Source organism: Streptopelia decaocto (assembly GCF_964273445.1).
Source record: "Streptopelia decaocto genome assembly, chromosome: 16".
Lineage (NCBI taxonomy): Eukaryota > Metazoa > Chordata > Aves > Columbiformes > Columbidae > Streptopelia > Streptopelia decaocto.
In genome coordinates, this window is record NC_138671.1 from 6,890,990 (window position 1) to 6,913,410 (window position 22,421).

Here is a 22,421-nt window from a genome sequence, read left to right on the forward strand (position 1 = left end):
CCAAACCTCCCTGGCCTGGCCCCAGTGGGGTGGGGGGCACTGACCGAGTGCTCCTCGGAGTCGGAGGTCTGCGAGGCAATGATGGGGTTGAAGCTGGTGGGTGAGAGGGGACCCAGCTTTTTCCTCATGGCTCGGATTTGAAGCAAGGCTCGGAAAGCTGCGGCACCAGGGATGAAGCTCGGGGTGAAAACTGCGTGCCAAAAGGAGACACCCCTTTTCCCCCTAAAATGCCACCCCATTTCCCAGAAGGGGCATCCCCGCACTGTATGTGGGGCTCGAGGGACTTAAAAACCCAAGGATGGGAAATGTCAGCCCCCCCCCAGTGATGCCACCTGCATCCCAGCGATGCCAGCTGCATCCCAGCGATGCCACCTGCATCCCAGCGATGCCACCTGCATCCCAGCGATGCCACCTGCATCCCAGCGATGCCAGCCCCCCCGGCCCTTACGCAGCCTGCAGATGGGGCAGTTGTTGGCCTGGTAGCGCAGGGTGTCGGCGCAGGTGTTGCAGAGGCAGAGGTGGCGGCAGGGCAGGATGAGGGTGTCACGCACATCCGAGAGGCAGACGACACACTCGGCGCTGTTATCACTCACCTCGTCCTCGGCCACCTGCCCCACAGGAGAGATGGGAACCACTCAGCATCCCCAGCCCCCAAGGCACGAGAGTGAGTGCCCTAAAATACTGGCTGGGTGCCCCAAGAGATGGCTGCAAGGTCTTCCCAGTGTCCCTGGGCTGCCAGGTCTCCAAACACAACCCTGGGACCTTAACCCTCCCCTCCTGGAGACTGGGAAATGGGGCTGGAGCCATCAGGCACCCCACAGAGGGACACATCCTCCACCCCAACTTCTACATCTCTATATATACAGAACAGAGAGGGATGCATGTGCCACACTTCAAGCCCCATGGTGCCCTCCTAAGCCAGCAAGATCCAGGCACCGTGACCCTGAAAGACCACAAAAGATGGGGGGAAAAGGCTCAGTCTTTCAGCTTTCTGCTTCTAGCAGCTTCGATGCCAGCACCGACCACCTTCATCGCACCAGGCATCTCCATGTTGTGCTGCAAACTCTTGCCACAAGTGTGTTTGAGCAGCTGGACCTGTGCTGGGGGAAGGGGAACAAAGGAAGACCACCGGGATGCAGGTTGGGGGATGCAGGTGAGTACCTTGGAGTCCTGCGTGTTGTACTTGTTCTCGATGCCGTAGATCTCCTGCAGCAGGTAGCTCACACCATCCACCTGTAACCCCAAAGGGAAGGGGTGAGGAGCAGAGACACAGCCCCCGCAGCTCCCAGCCCCCCACTCCTCACCCCTGCATCCTTGTTTTCTCTTTGCATCGATGCACTTGAAATTGCTGGTGGTGCCCAAGCTCCCTGGGAGGCAGGAGCAGGGCAGGGGCTGCTGACACAGGGGTTTGCTGCCCCCCAAAAGCCCCTTGTTGTCTCCCCTGCCAGGGGTGTGCAAGGTGGTAGTTGCCACCATCCATGGGGACACATGGATGGATGCATCCTTCGCCCTAACTTTTACATAAATAAACCCACCAGGTATTTTGGAAGGACAAGGCTGCTAACTCACAGCATGGCTACCATGACATAAGGGAGAAATTTTTTACACTGAGAGAGGTAAAACACTGGCCCAGGTTGCCCAAAGAGGTGGTGGATGAACCATCCCTGGAGACATCCCAGGCCAGGCTGGACGGGGCTCTGAGCAACCTGAGCTGGTGAAGATGTCCCTGCTCATGGCAGGGGTTGGATCAGATGAGCTTCGAAGGTCCCTTCCAACCCAAACCGTCCTGTGATTCTATTATATATATAGCAGACAGGGGGCATATCCTACACTTCAAGCCTCACAGTGACCACCAGAGCCAGCAAGATCCAGCCAACACACCCTCAAGGGACCACAAAGGCTGGAGGAAAAAATGCTCGATCCTTCAGCTTTCTGCCCTGGCAGCTTCGATGCCAAAACCAACCACCTGCACTGGACACCCAGACACTCACCACTTGCTTCTGCTTGAGGGGCTTCACGCAGAAGGTGCCATCACTGTGCTGGAGGGAGGAGAACACACGGGCGGGCGCGGGGCTGAGGACCCCAGGGACTGCCATGCTGGAGCACCCACCCCCCTGTCACCGCTCCCACCTCGCTCCCAACCAGCCCACTTTGCAGCAATTTTATTTTTTCCCCAACACCCTGGCAGCAAGCAGGTGTGGGACATCACACACGTTGCAAGGCTGGAGTCTTGTTGGACTGAGGAAGATGGAGTTGAGACCAAATACCTTAAAAGTGGGTGCTTAAAAATCAAAGATTTTGGGGATGTTCCCAGAATTTCAGGAGCAGACCCAAACCAGCCCCAGCCCGGGAGCACCATCCCAAGCCCCACGGGGTTTCTTCAGGCTCTTGCACGTTGTGAGTGAGGGGGCAGGAGGGGGGAGGGTGACCCCAGCTTTGGCACTTACCTTCTCGAAGGTGGCCAGCAGCACGTGGCAGTGCCCGATGTGCTCTGCAAGACACAAAGTGACAGGTAGGGCTCAGGGGACATGCAGGGCTGTGGTGGCAGCAAGGACAAGCAGGAGGCTCTGCCCAGTTGGTGCAAGGACTGGTGTTGTGGTGCCAGTAACCAGGAAAGCCCAACCCAGCAAGGAAGCCCCTCCTCACCCTCGCCTTCATCCACCACCGCCTGCACCACCATGGGGTAGACCTCCCGGTCCAGGTCGAAGCCCAGCTGGAGAGAAACAGGAGGTTTGGTGAGATGGAGCAGCACTGGAGGCTTCACCCCATGTCCATAAACCGTAGCCGTCCCCACGGTTGATGCCACAGGCTGGTGGGACCCACCTCCTCCTCGCTCCACTCCGAGGGGTCCACGGTGTGGGAGGGCAGGCAGAACTGCTGGCACACCCCCCGCTTGTAGTGCACCGTCTCCGACTGCAGGCTGGTGTCCCTGGGGATGTAGCTGTCCCACGGGGACAGAACAGAGTTACAGCCACCACAGATGTCCCCCAGGTTCCTCCCAGTCCCAGGGACACCAGGAAGATGAGAGAGAGGGGGGTTACTCCTCCCCTCTGGATGCTTCTTAAGGCTAGAGGTAAGAAGTCCTAAAAAGGACTAAACCCATGGAGCTAAAATAACCCCAGGGACAATGCCATAGCCAACCTTGGGGGGACCAGGAGGGGCAATGATTTCTCCTGGTCTCAGCTCTGACCTGGAGGTAACAAGAGGGAGCAGGACGGGATGGGAAGGAGGTGGTGGGGCTGGCAAAGGCACAGTGGCAGCACCTGGGGTAGGTGAGGAGCCCCTCCATCCTCAGCACCACCACCCTGAGGAGGGGAGATGCTCCAGGAAGGAGAAGCTCCATCTCCATCAGCACAGCCCCACACCCTGACCAGGGGGAACACTCGGCTTGTGGGGACGCACACATGCCAGGCTGGGGCTCCTCACCTCGCCACCCCGTTGTGAAACTCCTCGCTCGCCTGGTAGTAGATGGTTATGGCCACGCGGGCATCTGTGTCGAAGGTGAACTCCACGTTGTAGTGCACTTTGGCTTTGCTGACTTCTTCCCCCGGGGCCTTCACCTCCTCGGAGCACCTGGGGAGCACAGAGGGTCCAGGACACGGGCACCCCTCATGGACAGCCTGGGGTGCATCAGGGCTGATCCCCTGGCACCAATAGCCCCAAAAGGGCCTGCCCCAATCCATCGGGGGAAACTGAGGCACACCAGGAGGGTCCAGCTTGACCAAGGTCAAGCCTGCAGCCTGGGGAGCACCACAGGCAGATTTCAGCTGTAATCCCGAACCGCCAGCCTGGCTGCAATCCCCAGCCTCCCTCCAACAAAGCTTTGGGAAGGTGGGGGAGGAAGAAAAAGCAAAGCCCTTCAAAGGCAGCACTAAGCTCCTTTAATCCTGCGGTGGAGCCAGCGCAGCCGGGAAGCTCAGCCATGCCGGGAGGGGAAGGGGGACGTGTGACAGCAGTGGCTCGTCCCTCTCCATCCAGCTGTGCTGAGATGAGCTGAGAGCATCCCCGTGCTCAGCAGCCCCTGCGAGCATCCAGCCAGACCCTTCCCTTCCCAGGGCTCACAGCTGTGGGGGGCCCAGCCCCATCTCCCCCCTAACGGGACTCACTTGACGAGGCGCAGGGTGTCCTTGCGGATGTTGATTAAGCTCCTGAGGGTCTTCACAGGTTCCTGAGGAGGTGGAGCAGCGTAAGGGAACTAGGACGAGAGAGATACCGGTGAAGGCAGACGCACGAGGCGGGGGTTACAGCGGCCACAGACCTTATCTTGGGACCCCCCCAGTGACCTGGTCTTGAACTGACACCCTGTACATGGGGACCTGGGGTGCGCTGCGCATCTGGACGGGTGCTGAGCACCAACAGCTTCCACTTGCACTTGGGTATCAGACAGTGTGATGACAGGGACATCACCCCTGCAAAGAGCAAGGCCAGAAGCCCTTGCAAGGGACAGTTTCACCAGGGGACACACAGAGAGGGGCTGTTCCTTGTCCCTTTGGCTGGAGGGGGATGCAGGCAGCATCACTATGAGGCAAAAGCGTTGTGCCATCCTCCAAGGTGACCTTGTCCTCCCTGGTCTTTCCTGTCCCCCTGCACCCTCCACGGGGTTTACAGGTCTTGCTGAAGAGAGGTGACACCCTCTCCTTGGAACCACAGCCACCCATGGGACACTGGGGAACGGATGTAGGAACCATTTCCCCACTCTCCATCTCCCAGGCAGGTTGAGCCCCAGGAAGGGATCAGCCCCCCTAGGGAGAACAAAACAAACAAGTGTTGAGAGACGGATGCTTACGCTGCATTAATGCCCAACACTCTGCCAAGGGACAGCCAGAGCCAGGAGGGTGTCAGGTGCCACCGGGATGGCAGATGCTCACCTGAGCCAAAGGGCTCAGCGCTGCCGTGGGAGGGGGAAGCGTCCCCACACGCCACCCCCAGCCTGGACAGGGGCTCAGGGACAGCACCCCCGATACCAAGGGGACAAGACGGAATTGCAGATGGCACTTGGGGATGTCCTGTGGGGAGCCAGGTGCCCATTTCCTGTGTCCCTGGCGCCCTCACGTGGGAAAGCCATCCTCACCTTCCAAATCCCAAAAGCCATCGTCAGTTTCCCCATCCCCAAAGCCAGCATCAACCTCCCCATCCCCAAAGCCCTGCAGAGCAGGATGGATGGAGCTGGGGGACAGGCAGAGCCCTGCCTCATCCCTGCTCCACCGTCACCTCCTGTGTCCCACCACCCCACAGCTCTGGTCCCACTGGTGACATCGAAAGGCAGGTTAAAACCTGAGCAGGACCCAGCGCAGCTGCTGGCAGCAGGTGCTGTGAAGATGAACCCACAGCACCTTGGAACTTCCCCCCCTCCCTCCCCTCCGGGAGGGGAAAAGGGCAGCTGAGTCATTAATCTGGTGTTAATGAGATTCTTAATGAGTCACGAGTGCTACGCAGGCACCTGCAGAATCACCGAGTTGCAGCTGGAAGAGAACAAGTAAGAAGAGTCTCCCAGCTGCAACCAAACCCTGTCACAGCACGCCACGCCATGTCACGATACGTCCTCTGCTATTCAAATTAACGAAGGAAGCCAATCTTCCTCATTTGCACCTCACCCAGCCCAGCCATACCCAAAACAGCCTGCAGGAACTGGCAGAGCCCACCCCAGCAGGGAGAGCACCCATGGGTGCAGCCCCCCACCGCAGCACCCAGGGGTGGGTGATGGGGGGCACGGGGTCCCCACGTGCAGCCCTGCGGGGGCCATGGGGCCGGACAGGGTGGGGAAGCGCCACAGGCAAATTTCTTGCTGCAGAAACTGCTTCACCATCACCCATTGGGCACTTTCACACCCACGTCTGGGATCTTGGGTTGTGGGGGGGGCTTATTGAATGAAATTTTGCAAACCGGATTTGCACATCAGAAAGGGGCTGTTTAAAGGACTTTTTTGCATCTCCTGAATTTAAATCAAGCTGAAAAACAACAGAAAAAAACCCCACCTCGCTGCAACTTTTACCCATTTAAGAACATCAACCACATGCCTACAGCAACATTTGGGTCAGGCCAGTTTCTGTTAAAGTGGAAAAACAAATGAAAAACCTCAAAAAGTCTGTCTTGGGGCTTTTCTACAAGCAGAGCCAGGCTGGTCTGCGTGGGCAGGGAAACCCAGCGGCACGGTCCAACAGCCCTCAGCTTCCCCCGGCCGCCCCATGTTCTCCAGGTGCCACAAGCAGCTTCTCTGCCCCTCAGCCCCTGCAGAGGTGTCCCAGCATGGTGACTTAAACCTGCAACGCCCTTCCCAGCCCCTTGGGAACCTGTTCCGAGCTGGAAAATCCAGATTATCACGTATCCGTGGAGGGGAAAGTCTGCCCAGCCCCCGGGTGCTCTGCACGTCCCTGCAGCAGCAATGTTAACAGCTCAGACAAGGTGCTCAGCTCAGGGAGGATGCAGGACACAGTTTTTCCAAGGCCTCCTGCCTCTTGATACCCAAGGAACCCCAAATAAATCCCCCGCCAAAAAGCACTGGCCATCTCTGCCATGTCCAGCCCAGCCAGGGCTCTCCCAGCAGGCCAGAACACCAAAGCATCGCAGCCAAGAAGCAGCATCAGAGATGCCCAAACAGTTCCTGGACACAGGATTGGGCCAGAAACAACATGGCTCCTCCCCAGTAACCTCCCTGAGCCCCCAGACTGGCCCGAGCCAAAAGCTCAGCCCCAAAACACCCCCCGCTCCCCAGGGAGAAGGGACCTCGGTCACAGCTCTGCAGCCCGGAGCCACCGCTAATTAAGCCAGAGCAATGCAATTGAGTTTGCAATGCGATATTAATTCTTTCTGCTGTCTCCAAGCTGTTCCTTTACCTTCCCTGCTGCTTCTGCTGTGGGGATGTCTGACACGGGAGCAGCTCGCTGGGCAGTTTAGAGGCTGTTACTGTAATCAAGAGGATTTCTCGGCACTTGCTGCTGGAGAGAACCTGAGTGCTGACTTTGCATTTTCACAAATAATGGAGAAAGATGCTGGCTTTGCTCACCTCTTTTTCATAGATTTTGGGGGGTGGCTCCTGCTGTTGGCTCTACCAGGATCCCCACCCTCTGGCACAGCCCCAGGACCAGGTGCTTCCCTACTGAAGGGCCGTACTATGCTGCCAAAATGCTCTTAAAACCAATTTCAAGGTGGAAAAACCCAGACAGGGACAGCAGCAGCCTTGCCAGCCCAGCACACAGCCATTAGCACCAGGTAAATTTATCTCAAAAGGCACCAAAGCTTTTCTATTAATTCCTCACTTAGAATTTTTTTTTAACACTTGGAAAAAACACTTTTTCAACACTCCTGGAGAGAGAGCGAAAAAGAAATTGGGCTAAATCAGCCCATGACCCCTCACCATCTTCTTCACTGGTGGGTTTGTGCGTGCAAGCAGCCCTCAAGAGTCAGAAAATACATTCAGGTCTGATGACCCACAACACAGGTACTGGGGAGAGCAGCACTCAAGGGCAGAGGTCACACAATCAGTCCTTTCCCAATCATCTGCAAAACTATTCACCCATCACAGCTCAAGTTTGGAGAGATACAGCACTAACGTGATGTTGCTGCGGAGCATGTGGATGAGGGCAGACAGGCTGAGAGGAGATGTGGGTCAGTCCCCGAGGGAGGACAGGCTGCTGCAAGCTGCCAACCCTTATATTAGACATCAAAGAGTCCGCTCAGGCCACCCCCAGGCTGGCTCTACCCTTGGGGGGTGGCAGCCAGCAGCCTCATACCGCGCACCCCCACACACACAGTCACGGCCACTTTGGGAAGGGGCACACCCAGGTCCCGCGTCCCCCCCGCCCCGCGTCCCGCCAGCGCCCACCACCACGGGCCGGTTCCCCAAGAAGTTGAGGTCGCTGTTCTCGCCGAACAGGTAACCCTCGGGGTGCGTGGAGTCGAACTTCTCGCCGCCCATGATGAAGTGGTTGGCAAAGTAGCTCCCTGGAAAGAAAAAGTAAACAGAGATGGTCTGAGCAGAGGTGGAGGATGGGGCTTCCACCAGGTGATGGAGCAGCACAAAGCCACCAAATCCGTGGCATCATCTCCAAGGTCACCTTCCTAGGAACTTTTTGGGTTGAACTGATGCCCTGGCATCCTCCAAGCAGGTAGAGGCAAAGGGGCAGATGGCCAAGAAGAGATCCTTCCTCCTGCCTCTCTTGTCCTCATCTCCCCCTCCCCGGGGAACCCCCACAAGCCCCAGCCCGGCCTGAGCCACCCAAGGTCACCCTGACCTTCAGCCATCCCTGCGCTGGTGAGGGATCAGCAGAAGTACCAGGAGTCAGGAGAGGACACAGATGGAGGATGGACACAGTACCTGCATCCCACCAGCCAGGGGCACAGTCTGGCTTGCAAAAACCCCACACCCGGCAGCACAGAGCCACCCACAGCCCCTCCCGGGGACACCCCAAAACTAAACCTTTGGGGTCTGCAGACAAAGGAGCTCAAGCCTGAGCTGCAGCTCTGCCTGTGGGGGCTGAAGTCAGAGCTCGCAGTCACCTCCCAGCAGATGCAGCAACTGCCCAGGGCTGGATCAGGCTTTAATATTGCATTTAAAACCCCAAACCAAGCCCAAAGCCCAGATGGAAGGAGGAGAGGGGATCTAACGCTGAGGCTGGAGGGTCGAGCAGGGCCACACAGCTTCACCCAAGGGCCCTGTGGTGCGGGGATGCCCGGATGCCGAGTGCCCGTTAGCAAACGTCGACCATCAATTATTGATGCCTGCTGCTTTCTGGGCCCATTTTCCATGTGCATAATTTATAGGCAGCTCCCCAGGGAAGAATGCAGCCACGTGAAAAAGAAAAACCAACAAGAGCAAAGTGCCTGCAGCAGCACGGCCAGGGGAGAACGGGGCCATGCGCAGCTTTTCCTGGCACTGACTTGGGGTGAGAGCAGGAGGTGGAAAAGAATTATATTTAAACCAGCATTTGGTGAAAGCTGGAAAATGGAGCACAGACCCAGCTGAGGTTTGCTGGGTGCCGAGGGCTCCCATCAGATGGGCGAGGGGTCAAGGACCACGCTGCCATCACCCAGCCTCTCTGCCAGGGCTTGGGAGCACCCTTGGGTGCTGCAGGCTCCCCACGCACCCTGTGCATGTCCCAGGGGCTTCAGCTCCCCCTGTGCAGCACACAGCACTGGTCCCACACTCCTTCCCAGGAAAGGTTCTCCAAAAACCTCAAGCCGTGCCAGGCTCTGCCTGGAAAAGCCCAGGGCAGCAGCAGGACCGTGCCAGTGCCTGCGGGTGCCTGTGACCCCGTGGGCACGGCTGGGTGGCAGAGGAAGGAATCACCTTTCCAGCCACAGCCACCTTATTAGCGGCTAATTATAAATCCTCACCCAACGCCCGCCCCTGGGGAAGGAAAGGCCCTGGGTTTTAATGAGATCTGAAACTTCAGAGGCCTGGCGAGCGTGCAGGAAGGGCTGAACACAGCGGCTGCTGGTAAGAAGGAATAAAAACGAATTGCCTGATGTTCCCAGCAAACAAAGCACGTCCTGCGTGCCCGCCAGGATCGTCACATGGGACATATCTGGCACTAGCCAGTGTCGATGACACTGTCAGCTCCTTTTCTCCATGACTGCCAGAGATGCCGCCTTGCCCAGACGCCCCAAGATGGGCGAGGACCCCATGGGCACAGACGCTGGTGCGTTGTCCCCCGAGCCATCGCTGTCCTGCTGGGCTCTGGCTCAGCTCTGTTAATGCAGCCCCTGGCTCTTGAACGTCAGAGCCTGAATTTCAGTAGGGTCACAGCCCGGCTCTCCAAAGCAGCTAAAAAGAGAATAGAAAAGCTCCTTTTCAGCCCCTCCGCACGCTCCGGGTGAGGTAAGCGGCAGGTTTCACACAGCCTGGGCTCACCCCAGCCAGGTGGCCATGGCACGGTGCTGGCACAGGGACACCCCGCGGCAGCGGGTGCTGCCACGGGCACTGCTCTGCTCCGATGAAGCCTGGGGTGGTTATAAGGTGTCGGGTGCTTCTGCCTCAGGATGTCCCATCACTGCCTGGTGAACCAGCCTGCCGCAGATTATTTAATTGAGCACTAGCCAGGCAGCAGGCTCCATTAACAGTCCCCGCTTGCTCTCCCTCCCACTGCCTTTGCCAGAGTGAGATCAGAGCCACTGAAGTAAATCCCAGCCTTTACTTTGAAATATTTCTTAACTAATCCCATTTGCAGCCTGCCTGGAGGGGATGGGACCCCCAGGATGAGAAGGGGAGATGCTCTACTGGGACAAGGCACAGCTGCCCTATTCCCATGGGCTGCACCAGCCGTGCCAAGTGAGCCAGCAGTGAAAGCCACATCTGCAGAGAGAGAGAAATGCCCTGGGGTTCTGTGAGACCCCTCCTAGGGCCACATTTCCAAAGCTGGTGGCCGTTTCCAGGTGTCATTTGAGGCAGGAGAAGCGCTGCCACCATGGAGGAATCGGCTCCGCTGCCCGTCACGTCCTCCCCTGCCTCCCTCTCGGCTGCCGGCAGCGCCGAAGGCAAATCCCCTCTCGGATTAAAAGCGAAACAGCCATAATCTCCCCCAGTTCCCAGCCTGTCCTCGTCCCGGTGCAGATGGCCATGTCACCTGGGCACCTCCTGCCACTGTCCCTGAGGGCTCTGGGCAGCATGGGGACTGTCACCGGTGGGGCCAGCCCAGCTGAGCACACCTGAAAGCCCTGATTTCTCCCTGAAAGGCAGACTTGAGCATCAGCCTGGTGTCCTCTGCCAGCTGAGATGAGTTTGGGAGCGCTCAGCTGGGTGCATTTGCTCCCCCAGAGCAGGGCACAGGACTGGCACCCTACACCCCTTTGTGGCTGGATATTTTGAGACCCCCTAATTAAGGCATGTCTGAGATAAAACCCCTTAATGCATAGAGCTGCAGCCCCTGCAGAAAGCAAAGCCACAGATGGGGTCATCCAGCTTCAGCTGGCATCAGGGTGACAAAGGCCCTGAAACCACATAAATGGGGGAGCCCCGCGGGAGGACACGCTGCCGAGGATCTGCCATCTCCACCCCGCAGTGCCCCAGTTAACCCCCACCGCTGCAGATGTGCCAGCCAGATGTGCAACCAATTCTAGATTAGAATTTAAAAAAAGAAAAAAAGCCAAGCACAGCTTTTCAGGACAAGAGTAGGGTTTGTGTTGGCTGTAATTCTTCCTAAGGAGATCTTTATTTGTAATTAGCTAGTAATTTGTCACAGCACTAACGATCCAAACGTTTACCTTATCCTATTAACTACCAAAATAGTTACCTATTAATCATATTCAGTGCCGCAAAGATCTTGTGGCAATCCCCGCGCACACACACAGTACTCCTGGGCATTATCCACTGATAGGAGTATTTTTGCAGCTCTGAAGCAAAACCCACCCCGGGACCAGACTCCATCCTCTCCCCATCACGACCCCATCACGCTCCCCTGGACACCCGCTCAGCCTGTCCCTTTGCATGGAAAACTGCGGCACGGAGGGGAGGGACAGATTTTCCAAGGTCACACACAAGGTTTGAGACAGGGCCGGATTCAGGAGTGGGAGAGACATCGCCGCCGAGCCTGACGGCAGGGCGAGGAGCCAGGGAAGGTGACGTCTCCCCATGGCAGAAGCCAGGGTGCTGCTATGGGGCAGGGCCCTGGGAAGGAGGGATCCCCTCCAATCCCTCCCATCCCAGCCTCCCTCATCCTCCCGGGAATTTAAACCCAGGCTTTTCTAGAGCAGCCAGCACCGGAGCAACCGGCTATAAAAAGAGCTCCAGCCTTCCCAGCCCGACACCGCAGAGCCCGGGTACAAATAATAATAACAATATCATTAAAGTCACATCAACTCAGCCAAGTTCGGGAGCTGGGTTTGGTTGGCAAAGGTGCACCCTGCGGGCAGTCGCAAAGGTGACCCCGTCCCCTCCGCACAGTCTCTGGGTGCCCAGCACCAGCGCTATATTTTTAGGGTGCTCCTCCCGCAGCTGTGCGCGGTCAGGGTTCGCTTTGGGGTGCACATGGACATCCCCGACCGGAGCAAGGTCGTACCTGGTCCCTACCCTGCTCGCTGCCCCCTCCCCTCCGCCCAGCGGCGGCGCCGGGACACGGGACCCCCCCCACCGGAGCTCACCGGATTTCGGGGGGTATCTGTAGACGGAATTAGCGGGGATATCCACTTCCTCCACCCCTGCGTTTTGCCGGCTGGTCAGAGCCCCCATGGCCGGGCCGGGGCTCAGCGGGCGGGACGCGGCGGGCTGCCCTCCCGCCCGGGACCGGCACCGGGGCTGGCGGCGGCCCCCGCCCGCAGCATCCTCCGCTCTGCGCCGCGCCCGGCGCCGCCCCCCGCCAGCGCCGGGGCTGCGCCAATGCGGGGCGGGGCGGGGCTGCCCCCCCCGCCCGGCCACGCCCCGCCCCGGCCCCGCCCCGCCCCAGCTCGGGGATGCCACGAAACTGGGGGACGCGGGGGAAGGCGCTGCCCCTGTCCCCAGATCACCCTGCCCCGGTGTCCCTCAGGTGCCCCTTTGTAGTGCCACTTACCTGCCCCCCCTCAGTGGCACACGCATGTCCCCAGTGCCACCCACCTGCCAGCCCCCGGGGCCACCCAGCTGCCTCCATTACAGCTCACTGGTCGCCTTTGCCATCACCTGTACCACTTGCCCCCCTGTACCATTCATCTGCTCCCTCCCAGTCACACACCCCACTGACCCCTGCCCACCCCACTATCACCTTCCTCCCACCCTCACCCCCCAAGCCCCATCCCGGGGACCCCCAGAGACAAGGACAGCCGAGGGCTTGCTTTGACCCCATGCCCCCCAACAGCCGGGGTGTCCCCTTGGAGAAGGTCAAGCCCCCCCACTTTTCCCAAGAGGTCACTTGGCGCAGGGGGACAGAAACAGAGCAGCCACCAGCACAAGGGCTGAGCCCCTCTGGCAGCAACCCTGGGGCTGCACAGTGCTGCAGGGGGATCAGGGTAAAAGCCCCCCCAGTGCACACCTCCATCCACTCCACCCTGCCCCCCAGCTCTGCTCCACAGAGAGCAGCTGCATTTGCCCCGTGCAGTCTCTGGAGGCAGGGAGCTGCACCCCAACGCAGCCCCAAACTCCCCCAGTTTCCCAGCATTAAGGGACTGGGAAGCACTGGGCACGTTTCACATTTTCCCCTTGGGGATGAAGGTGAAAGCTGGACCCTTCGACCGCTCACTTAAAAACCCCGGTGATTAATTAGTCCTGCAGTGAAAGTCAGTGGAGCACCACACGATTTTGATTTGAGTTGATAACATGAGTGCTATAAATATCACACGGGAGATGTGCAGAGAGGCGGATCAGCCGCCCCGATGTCCTCGGCTACTCAGCGGTGACGAGCAAAGGCCGTCCCGGGGGCTCCCCCTCCTCACCCTCCCTGCAGAGGGACACGCACATCTCCCTCCCCGTTTGCTTTCTACCCGCGCAGCCCCAAGGGCAGCTGAGAAAACCCAAACCAAAGAGCAGCTGCCGCCATGGCAAGCCCGGGGGCAGCTTTGTACCCCATTTTTCTGCCTGTTGTCATCACACTGGGACCTGTGGCCCTGGCTGTGACACTGTGTCCACACCGCTGGATGTCACACCCGAGTGGGTGCCAGCATTGGCGAAAGAGGAGCCGAGGGCGAAATCAACGCTGGGAGCTCTGGCTCTCAGTGCGGGAGCCCTGAGGCTCCAGAGGCTGATCCCTGCTCACTCCAACACACATTTTGGGGAGCCTGTTCTCCAGATGCATCATTCAAAAACCGAGCCCAGCCCAGCATTGCTGAGCTGCCTGTGTGGCCTTGCTCCAGCCAGCGACAGCAGCGAGAGACGCGAGCCTGGGAGAGGGAGCCAGCACATTTCATTACCGGCACACAACAGACTGCAGGGTTTTAGTGCAGATAATAATTCAAAGTTATCCCCGTGCAGATCCATAACCCGGCAGTCATTACACGCAGAGCTGCTGCCTGCATGCACGGCTTGTGTGTGTTGTTTTTTTTATAGCAGTGTATTACTGCAGCAGAGGATTTTGTAGGACAGTGCCGCAGTGGAGCACAGGCAGGAGCTGGGTGACGATATGGCTTCAAGGGCAGCTTCCCTCCCAAGCCTGCCCAGCTGCAACCAGGCCAGACCCTGGCACAGGAAAAGCCGGGACAAACCCCAGCAGGGCTGTTGTGAGAGAGAATCCAGTGCACACAGAAAAAGCAATGGTTACCCCCAAAATGTACCTGCTGCTGGGCAAGATGTAAGCCTGAAGCGCTTGTGCTGCCCAGCTGTGGGACGTGGTGCGTGTGTTTGGCAGGGAAAGGGGTTCCTGCTTCTGCTGCCCTGTGCTGAGAGGGAAACTGAGGCACGAGAGGGTGCAGCAGTTTGCTCAAAGGTTAAACAGGAGAGTGAGCAGTTCTCCCACAGCAGCAAACGTTTGTCCATGTACCCAGTATGCCCAGTCCACTCCCAGTTCCTCCAGCAGTCACTGGCACCCACCACAGACCCAACAACCCACTGCTGGTCTTGCTCCGATCCCAGTTCTGTGGAGCCCCACGGAGAGGCTGCCACAGCCCTCAGGTGTGCAAGGGCTGGGCCCTTCATTAGCGTGTGCTGAGCCCCTAAATAGGGCTGCCACATCATCAGCCCTCCCGACTGGATCCCGGAGCAGCTCCTGGCTGGGAAGGTGGAGTGAGGTGTTGGGAGGGGTGACTCCCCACCCCCGCGGGGTGTCAGAGCAGCGTGTCTGCCAGGGAGGATTGAAACACATCTCGGGCAGGATCAAGCTAGGGAAGGGTGATGATGAATCCTGCCCTTGCTGCAAATTCTGTCCCAAAAAGGGGCTTTTCCACCAGCTGGTTGGTGTGGTGGGAAACAGTGAGGTGTTTGCAGCAGCCAGGCTGAGCACCGAGCTTCATTTTGAAGGACTGAACGCCATGCCTGCTCTTTCAAATGTCACCGATGCTGTTTTATCATGGTCTCAGTCGCCCATTGCCTGTGCAAGCCCCACTGGTTTCTGAGCGAGGGCTCACAAGCAGCATTTCCCAGGTTTTATAGGCAGACACTACCCAAGGCCAGTTGCTCACAGCTTTGCTAACCCAGCTAGAAGCCGAGCTGTGCTCACGAGCGGGTGTTTCTGTCAAGCAGGAGATCCTGAGCGCTCTCTGGGGCTCCGTGTAAACTGCACGCAGGAGGCAATCAGGTTTGGGGTTCCCGCTTTTGCTGGAATTGCTCCTCTCACACCTCCACCTGCCTCAGCGGTGGGTTGGGCGAGCACCATGTGCTGCTGCCTGCGGGACCCCACCTTCCTGGGACCACCCGGACTTTGCGCAATCCCTTGCACGGTGGTTGCCATGGGGGTAACCAGCCACAGATGCTGCCTCCGAAGTGTCCATCCCTCTCCCTCAGCTGACTTGTCACCACCACCATGTCCGAACCTCTGAGAGCTCGCTCTCAGCTCAGTCTGCTTTCACAGAGTCTATTTGCAAACTCTCCACTTTGTTTTGGTTTTAAAAGCTGCTTTTTCCTTTTTAATTAAACACCTCCAGGTGCGCACAGGTCTCGCGCAGTCCCCAAAGCCAGCGGGGGGAGATGTGGCAGGGGTCTTGCTTGCCCTTGCAGGCTGTGGCTGAGAATCACAAGGATTTTAAACATTATATTATCAAAAAAAAAAAAAAAGAAAAAAACCCCTCAAACCTGGAAGCTCTGCCTGAGCCGCTCCTGGCAAGGCCTTGCTATGGGAGGGGAGACACGGCTGAACTCAGGTCAGGTCGCCCCTCCTGCCCCCCAACCTCAGGCTGGGGGTCCCGCCCGGGGGACAATGGGGGTCCCTGGAAGTGGGGGCAGCAGGGAGAGCCCTGCTGGGGGCAGCCACAGCGGGGTGAAGGGAGGACACCTCGCCCGGAGCGGCCCCCAGCCCCGGGGCACTCGCAAAGCGGCCGCTCCCCCCCGCGCCTCTCAATGAACCTCCTCAATGAACGTGACGTCACCAACGCCTTCCGAAAAAAACTCAATGCCCCCAATCAGCGCTCGGGCCTCTCCTTCCGCTGACCGCCCCGCCCTCCCCGAGGGTCGCGGACCAATAACAGCGCGGCCTGCAGCCAAAACACAAGCATCGACCAATAGAAAGGCGGCGGGGCGGGGCGCGGCGCCGGGGCAGCTGGAAGATTCGAACCGAACGCCCGTCGGGGCGGGTGGCGCGGCGGCAGCCAATCAGGGCGCGGGGGCGGGGCGGTTCCGTGTCCCCCCCGCTTCGTGCCCCCCCGGGTCCCTCCGCCGCCCCCCGGTGTCGGCGCGGCGCGGGGCGGCGGGCGCGCTCCGGGCAGCGCTCGGCGGGGTTCCCCCCCCCGGCCCGGCCATGTCGGTGAACATGGAGGAGCTGCGGCACCAGGTGATGATCAACCAGTTCGTGCTGGCGGCCGGTTGCGCCGCCGACCAGGCCAAGCAGCTGCTGCAGGCGGCCCACTGGCAGTTCGAGGTACGGGCCACGGCCCCCCCGCGCTGCAGACCGGGAGCCGCCATCTCCCCCGTCCCCCGCCCCCCCCCCTGCCCGCAGAGCCCCGGGCGGAAGGCGGACGGGATCGCCGGCCCTGCCGCGGCCCCACCGACACGCGTGGCTGCGCCGCTGGCCCCCCCAGCACCCACACTGGGGGGGGGAACCGGCCCCGAGCTCCCCCCGGTCTATTTATACCGTAACCCGAGCTGCGGCCCAGCGCCAGACGCCGGGGGGGCTCCTCCCCCCCACCGCCGAGCTGGGGCTGGGGGGGGCCGTGTAAACAAGGGGGGGTGGGCTGCACCCTTCCGCGTGGGGAGCCCCTGTACGAGGGGAGAACACGATCCCGAGTGGGTCGGGTGAAGGGCAGCACCAGGCCCCCCCTGCCATAAGCCTGGTGGGGGCGCACCCGTGGGTGTCCCCCCGGGGCGGTCGCAGGGGGAGTGAGGGGAGCAGAGGGGCTGCGGGTGGGCTGGGTGGGGGGCGTGTTTTCCTTCCCCCTTTGTCTCGGGTGGGTTGGGGCTGACGGCTTGTCCCCACAGACGGCCCTGAGCGCCTTCTTCCAGGAGACCAACATTCCCAGCAGCCACCACCCCCCCCAGATGGTAAGTGGGACCTGCTCCCCCCTGGCCCCCCACTCCATCCCAGACCCCCCCACCCCCTCCCCAACCCCCGATTATCCCTAAAACCACCTTTAACCCCCCCCCAGCAGCTGCCAACCACCCCCAAGCCCCCCCACCTACGACCACCACCCAGCTCAGGACCCCCCAACTTCCCCCTGCGCCCCCCCAGAGGGGTCCGCAGCCCCCCGGCCGCGGAGCTGTCAGCTCCCCTGCCAGCCATATTGCTCCGCGCCCGGAGGAACACGCAGCCGGCGAATGTAAACACGAGCTAAAATGTCTGCCAGGAAATAGTTTGTCTCCCCAAGCATCGCGCTGGAAGTTGGGCTCCCCGAGCCGGGGGGGGACACAACATTTTCACACCCCCCATTTCCCCAAACACCGCTTGACCTTGGCCGAGGGCACGTCCCCTTGGCTGAGGGGAGGAAGTTATTCCTCTCGGGGTGGTTTTTGTTGTGTTTTTTGTTTTGTTTTTAAAATTTTTTTTCATGTTGAGGGAACTAAACGGTGCCGTGCATGGGGGAAGGAGCATGTCTGGGTTAAGCCCATATATATATATATATATATATATATATATATATATATGTATGTATGTATGTATGTATGTATGTTTGGTTTTTCCCCCTTTTCTCGTGCCATCAGGAAATCACCAGCCAGCCTTTCATCATGCACTCTAACAGAAACTCATTTTGCTGGCTGGCTCACACTTAAACCCCTTTTATTTTAATTCCCCCTCCCCTTGCGTGTTTTCTCGCCGCCCCGGGGACGGCCAGCAAAGGGTCATCTCGCAGAAAGCCCCTTTCCCGGTGGCAGATGGGCCGGGAGGAGCTGCTGGCCGGATCGGGGCCTCGCCGCCGTGTTTCCACAGCAGAAGCGCGGCCGGGGTGATTCCTGCCGGAAGCCGGACACACAGCGGCGCCGACGGAACCGCCCGCTCCCCGTCATCCAGCGGGACCCACCTCCCACCCCATCGCCCCCACCCCGCACAGCACCGAGGGGCCGGAGCTGGACGTCTCTCCCCCTCCCCGCAGTGTATTTCTAACATGGTGTGGTCACAAAATACCTTTGCTCACCAAATACTCCCACAGCGCATTTTTTTGGTGCTATCCCCCCCCCCCAAGCACACTGGGACAGGTTAAAATGCCCCCGCACAGCTTTCCGGTTGCAGTTTCTGTTTCTTTTTCAAGCAGCAGAGAACAAAGCTGCGAGCAGGGCGTGGGGTGGCACATCCCTTCACCCCCATGGAGAAGGGGGTCCCTGCACTTGGTGAACCCCCCCAGGTCCAGGAAGGGACTCACCGGAGCTGTTTGGTGTGGTTTAGCTTGTGCTGGGATAGACCTTCTGACGGCCAACCAGCTCCTTAATAAAAGTGTGTCAGAGGAGGAAGGCAATAATTACACAGCTTTTTTTAAAAAAAAAAATCAATTTTAAAAATGAATTTTGCACCCACCACCCCAGAAGCTCAGAGCCGTGTCCCCGTCCAGCACGGTGTCCGACCTCAGCCCAGGGCTGGTCTGTGTGTGTATGGCTGGGGTGGTGTTTGCTTTTCCCAAAACACAGTCACTAAAAGTTTTTCACTTTTGGTTGGTTTTGTTTATAGAGGTTTTGTTCGTTTGGGGTTTTTGTTTGGTTGGTTTTGTTTTGTTTTGCAACAAGTATCTTTTCAGATACTGCCAAACTTAGAGTCTTTTGTTTAAAGAAAAAAGCTGGCTTTCCACCACTTTGAGGTGAGCTCTGAAATGGGTTCTCCCAAAGTCCGTGTGTGGTGAGGGATGAACACCCGGCTCACCACAAACCCCTTCGGTGTTTTGGTGCCAGCCTGGCCGTGGTTGCATTTTTGGGGTGCAGGAGCTCCCCCATCCTCTGCCAGCACCGTCACTAAGGGCGGCCGGGATGGGGATGTAGAGGAACCCCTAAGAGGGATTCGGGGGTCTGCACATGCTGGGGAACGGCTAGGGCAGCTGGTATCAGAGCAGCGTCCCCCTCCTCAAACCCGCTGCACCCCAGTGCTTTGAGCACCCTGGATGATCCAAATTGTCCTTTCCAGCCTGAGCTGGCCCTGCCTGGGCTGGAGAACCTCCCCAGGCAGCCCCCATGCCTTGGCGGGGAGCCACCCAGACCCTGCAGCGCTGGGTACCCCAATATCCACCAGAGCTGGGCTCTGAGCATCCCTCAGTATGGGATGCAGCCAGGGTCTCCAGTGATGGGGAGGCTGGCAGGTTGGGACTCCAAAAACATCCATGACCCATCTGACACCCCCGTGCTCTTTTCCCCCGCAGATGTGCACCCCCAGCAACACGCCGGCCACGCCGCCCAACTTCCCGGACGCTCTGGCCATGTTCTCCAAGCTGCGAACCTCCGAGAGCCTGCAGAGCAGCAACAGCCCCATCACCTCCATGGCCTGTTCCCCCCCCGGGAGCTTCAGCCCTTTCTGGGCTTCCTCACCCCCCAACCACCAGCCCGCCTGGCTGCCCCCCTCCTCACCCACCGCCCACGGCCTCCACCACCACCTGCACCACCCACAGCCCGCCTGGCCCCCCGCCCCCCCACCCGCTGCCCCCCCACAGAAAGCCATGGCCACCATGGATGGCCAGAGATAAGACTGGGTTGGTGGAGGTGGGGGGGTCTGGGGGGTCCCGGGCCAGGGCGTTGGGAGCGGGGGCTCCCCTGAGAAACGCACTGGAAGAATTTTCTAGGTTTTATTATTATTTTTAAGGTGGGGGGGGGGGGCACACTGCTGGGGAGGGCACTGGCCCTTAAGAGCCTCTAGCTGGTCTTTTCTCTCCCCCCCCTTTTTTTAAAATATATAACTATAATATATAAATATATCTAATGTATATAAATCCAGAGAGAAGGAGCAGCAGCGTGGAGGTGGGTGCTGGGTGGGGGGTTTTCCTATGGCCCCCCCCTCCCACCTGCATCGCTGCAGAAGGGCAGGAGAGGGAAGGGGGGGGATAACAAAAAAATAAATGGAGGCAGCTGTCAGCACCCCAGATCATGGCTACAGGGGCACCCTGCATTGGGGGCACAGAGCCACTGGGCCCCCCGGCTCTGGATTTTCCAGACCCTTTGTTTAAGTCCCCAAAGTGCTCCCCTCCTCTGGCTCCCAAAATTCAGCCTGGGTTCTTGCCCAGGCTTGCCCAGGTCTCCCCCCCGGGACCCCTCACCCCATCCTCCCTTGACACCCCCAGAGCCCGAGGGGACTGAACAAGGTGATGTCCCCCCTGTCACTGCAACTGCCACTCATGGCCCTTCCCAGGGGAGGGGGGAGCTGGGGGGGGTTTTTTAGTTTTGAAATCAATCTTGCTTAAAAAAAGAAAACAAAACAAAAAAAAAGAAAAAAATACAAAAATAGGTTGAAGGTTTTTTATTAATTTAAAAATAATAAAAATAATTAAAAAAAAAATCACTTTTTTAACCCCAGCTGTCCATGCCTTTTCTCTGTGATGGGAGGATGTTCCTGGTGGGGAGGGAGGGGGGCACTGATAACAGGGGTCAGCCCCCCCATGTCACAGCATCACCAGTGGTGGTGGGGCCCGAGTCCCCCCCGCTACCTGCAGCAGCCACCGCTGCCATCCCCACCATCCCCCCAGAGATGTGGGAAGGGGGCGGCTGTGCCAGCACAGCAAAGACCCCCATGTGCCAGGGTGCAGCCAAAACCCCATCCCTGCACCCTCACCAAACGCCACCGGAGTGTCCCCCGCTGCTCATGAGCCACCAGCCCCAGGGTGCGGGGGGACCCTGACTTCCCACAGCCACTTCTAGTTTAGTCCTTAAGTCTCAGAACTAAATTAAAATTCAGTAGATACTCAGCTCCTACTGTGAACACAACTAACGGGTTAAAAGAAATAAATAAAAAACCCATGAAACGGGAGCGCAGCAGCTGCCAGGCAGTTTGGCGCCCACCAGATGTCCCCAACTACGAGGTGTCCCCAGCCAGGCAGTGCCATGCCATGGGGACAAGGCTCAGCTGGGAGGGATGGCTGTGCCACCCAGAGCTTTGCCACCATTCTCAAAAGCCACTTGATTTGCAGGGGGGTGAGTGTTCCGAGAGATGCTGTTGGGCGGGGGGTTTTGACATCATCTGCATGACCCAACCTGAGCAGCCGAGACCTTCTGGCTCTGTGCAACATGCAGCACACCCAAGTGTTCCTGACACCCTCCTGGAGCAGGTCCCAGAGCTGCTGGTGGCACATCCTGTGCTCCAGAGCCCCCGCAGCTCCTGCCCCCTGCCTTGGCTCAGGGCTGCAACTGGGAACATACAGAGATCATTTAGCTCTCCTCAGTCAAAACACTGGACATAAATAATGTTATTGCAGTCAACCTAAAAGCAGCCTGTTAGCTGTCATCTCTAACTGCATGAAGAAAATAAACTATTTCCGTTAATCCAACACAGTCCACCCTTTATTATGTATCATTTACATCATGCTCAAGTTTTACTCTAATTACTGCTTTTATATAAATGTATACATACACACAGATACCATTCCCTTAGTCCATGGCCATCCCTTCAAAACATTGAGTTCACCACCTCAGGCTTCATCCATCACGATTGTCTCCCAAGGCAGGACAGAGAGTGGATCTGCTGGGGCTTGTGCCCACGGTCTGTGGGTTCAAGATGCCAACCCTGAAGAAGTTTCCAGGTGCCACTCGTTCAGGTCAGCTCTGGTTCCATCACCACTGCGCTCATCAAAAAAATACTTACACAATACTCTTGGAATAGTGTGGAGCATTCTGGAGCAATTAACAGGGTACAGTTCAACATTAAGTATTCTCACCCAGAATCAATCCCTGAGGTACGCACTGGACTTCTCCACACTTTGGCAATACCTGCCAAGCACCCCAGGTCCCTGAGCAGCAGCAATCCCACGGGCGGGTTTGCCTTTGCCAAGGCAGGAGCACCCCAGCTGCCTTCCCTGCCCCACGCTCTGTACACACCACGGGGACCTGATCCCCTCCCACACCTTGTGCGGTTCTAACTGGGCAGGCTGGGCTCCACTGATGGATCCTCTAGTGTTGACCAAACACGTACAATTGCCCAATGGAACCCCCATTTTTCAGGGTTCCACCACCCATTGCCCTTAATGGAGTTTTTAGCAGCCCATTTTACTGCTCCATTTCCCAGAGGCTGGTGCATGGCAGAAGGTGTGATACCCACACAGTGCCACACTCTGGCCATCTCTGAGCTTGTTTCAGACATGAGTCCCATTTTGAGAATCTCTTCTTTCTGGGGTGCTGTGTCACCACAGCCCTTGCTGTCCATGGCCCAGAACAGTGTTCTGGGCAGTGGCATCGGGCACAGGGCACCTTTCCAGCCACCCATTGCTTCCACCATTGTGAGCACATCGTGCTTACCTTGGCGGGTTTGTGCGTGTGTGAT

The 22,421-nt window shown here is 58.5% G+C and overlaps 2 protein-coding genes across 2 annotated transcripts in view; one reads left to right on the forward strand and one right to left on the reverse strand.

The window, feature by feature from the left end:
- RNF157 (ring finger protein 157) overlaps positions 1-22,421 on the reverse strand; it is a 39,737-nt gene that overhangs the window by 10,460 nt on the left and 6,856 nt on the right. The window contains exons 4-13 of the mRNA XM_082067258.1: positions 7,823-7,941; positions 4,107-4,195; positions 3,427-3,573; positions 2,824-2,941; positions 2,647-2,713; positions 2,448-2,491; positions 1,992-2,039; positions 1,162-1,233; positions 449-608; positions 45-157 (exon numbers count right to left, since the gene is read on the reverse strand). Coding sequence (XP_081923384.1) covers positions 45-157; positions 449-608; positions 1,162-1,233; positions 1,992-2,039; positions 2,448-2,491; positions 2,647-2,713; positions 2,824-2,941; positions 3,427-3,573; positions 4,107-4,195; positions 7,823-7,941 — 977 coding nt within the window. The remainder of the gene's footprint in view (positions 1-44; positions 158-448; positions 609-1,161; positions 1,234-1,991; positions 2,040-2,447; positions 2,492-2,646; positions 2,714-2,823; positions 2,942-3,426; positions 3,574-4,106; positions 4,196-7,822; positions 7,942-22,421) is intronic.
- On the forward strand, positions 16,101-20,464 carry UBALD2 (UBA like domain containing 2). The gene is made up of 3 exons (XM_082067259.1): positions 16,101-16,406; positions 16,964-17,026; positions 19,321-20,464. The coding sequence occupies exons 1-3, from the start codon at positions 16,287-16,289 to the stop codon at positions 19,639-19,641; spliced, it is 504 nt and encodes a 167-aa protein (XP_081923385.1). The 5' UTR covers positions 16,101-16,286; the 3' UTR covers positions 19,642-20,464.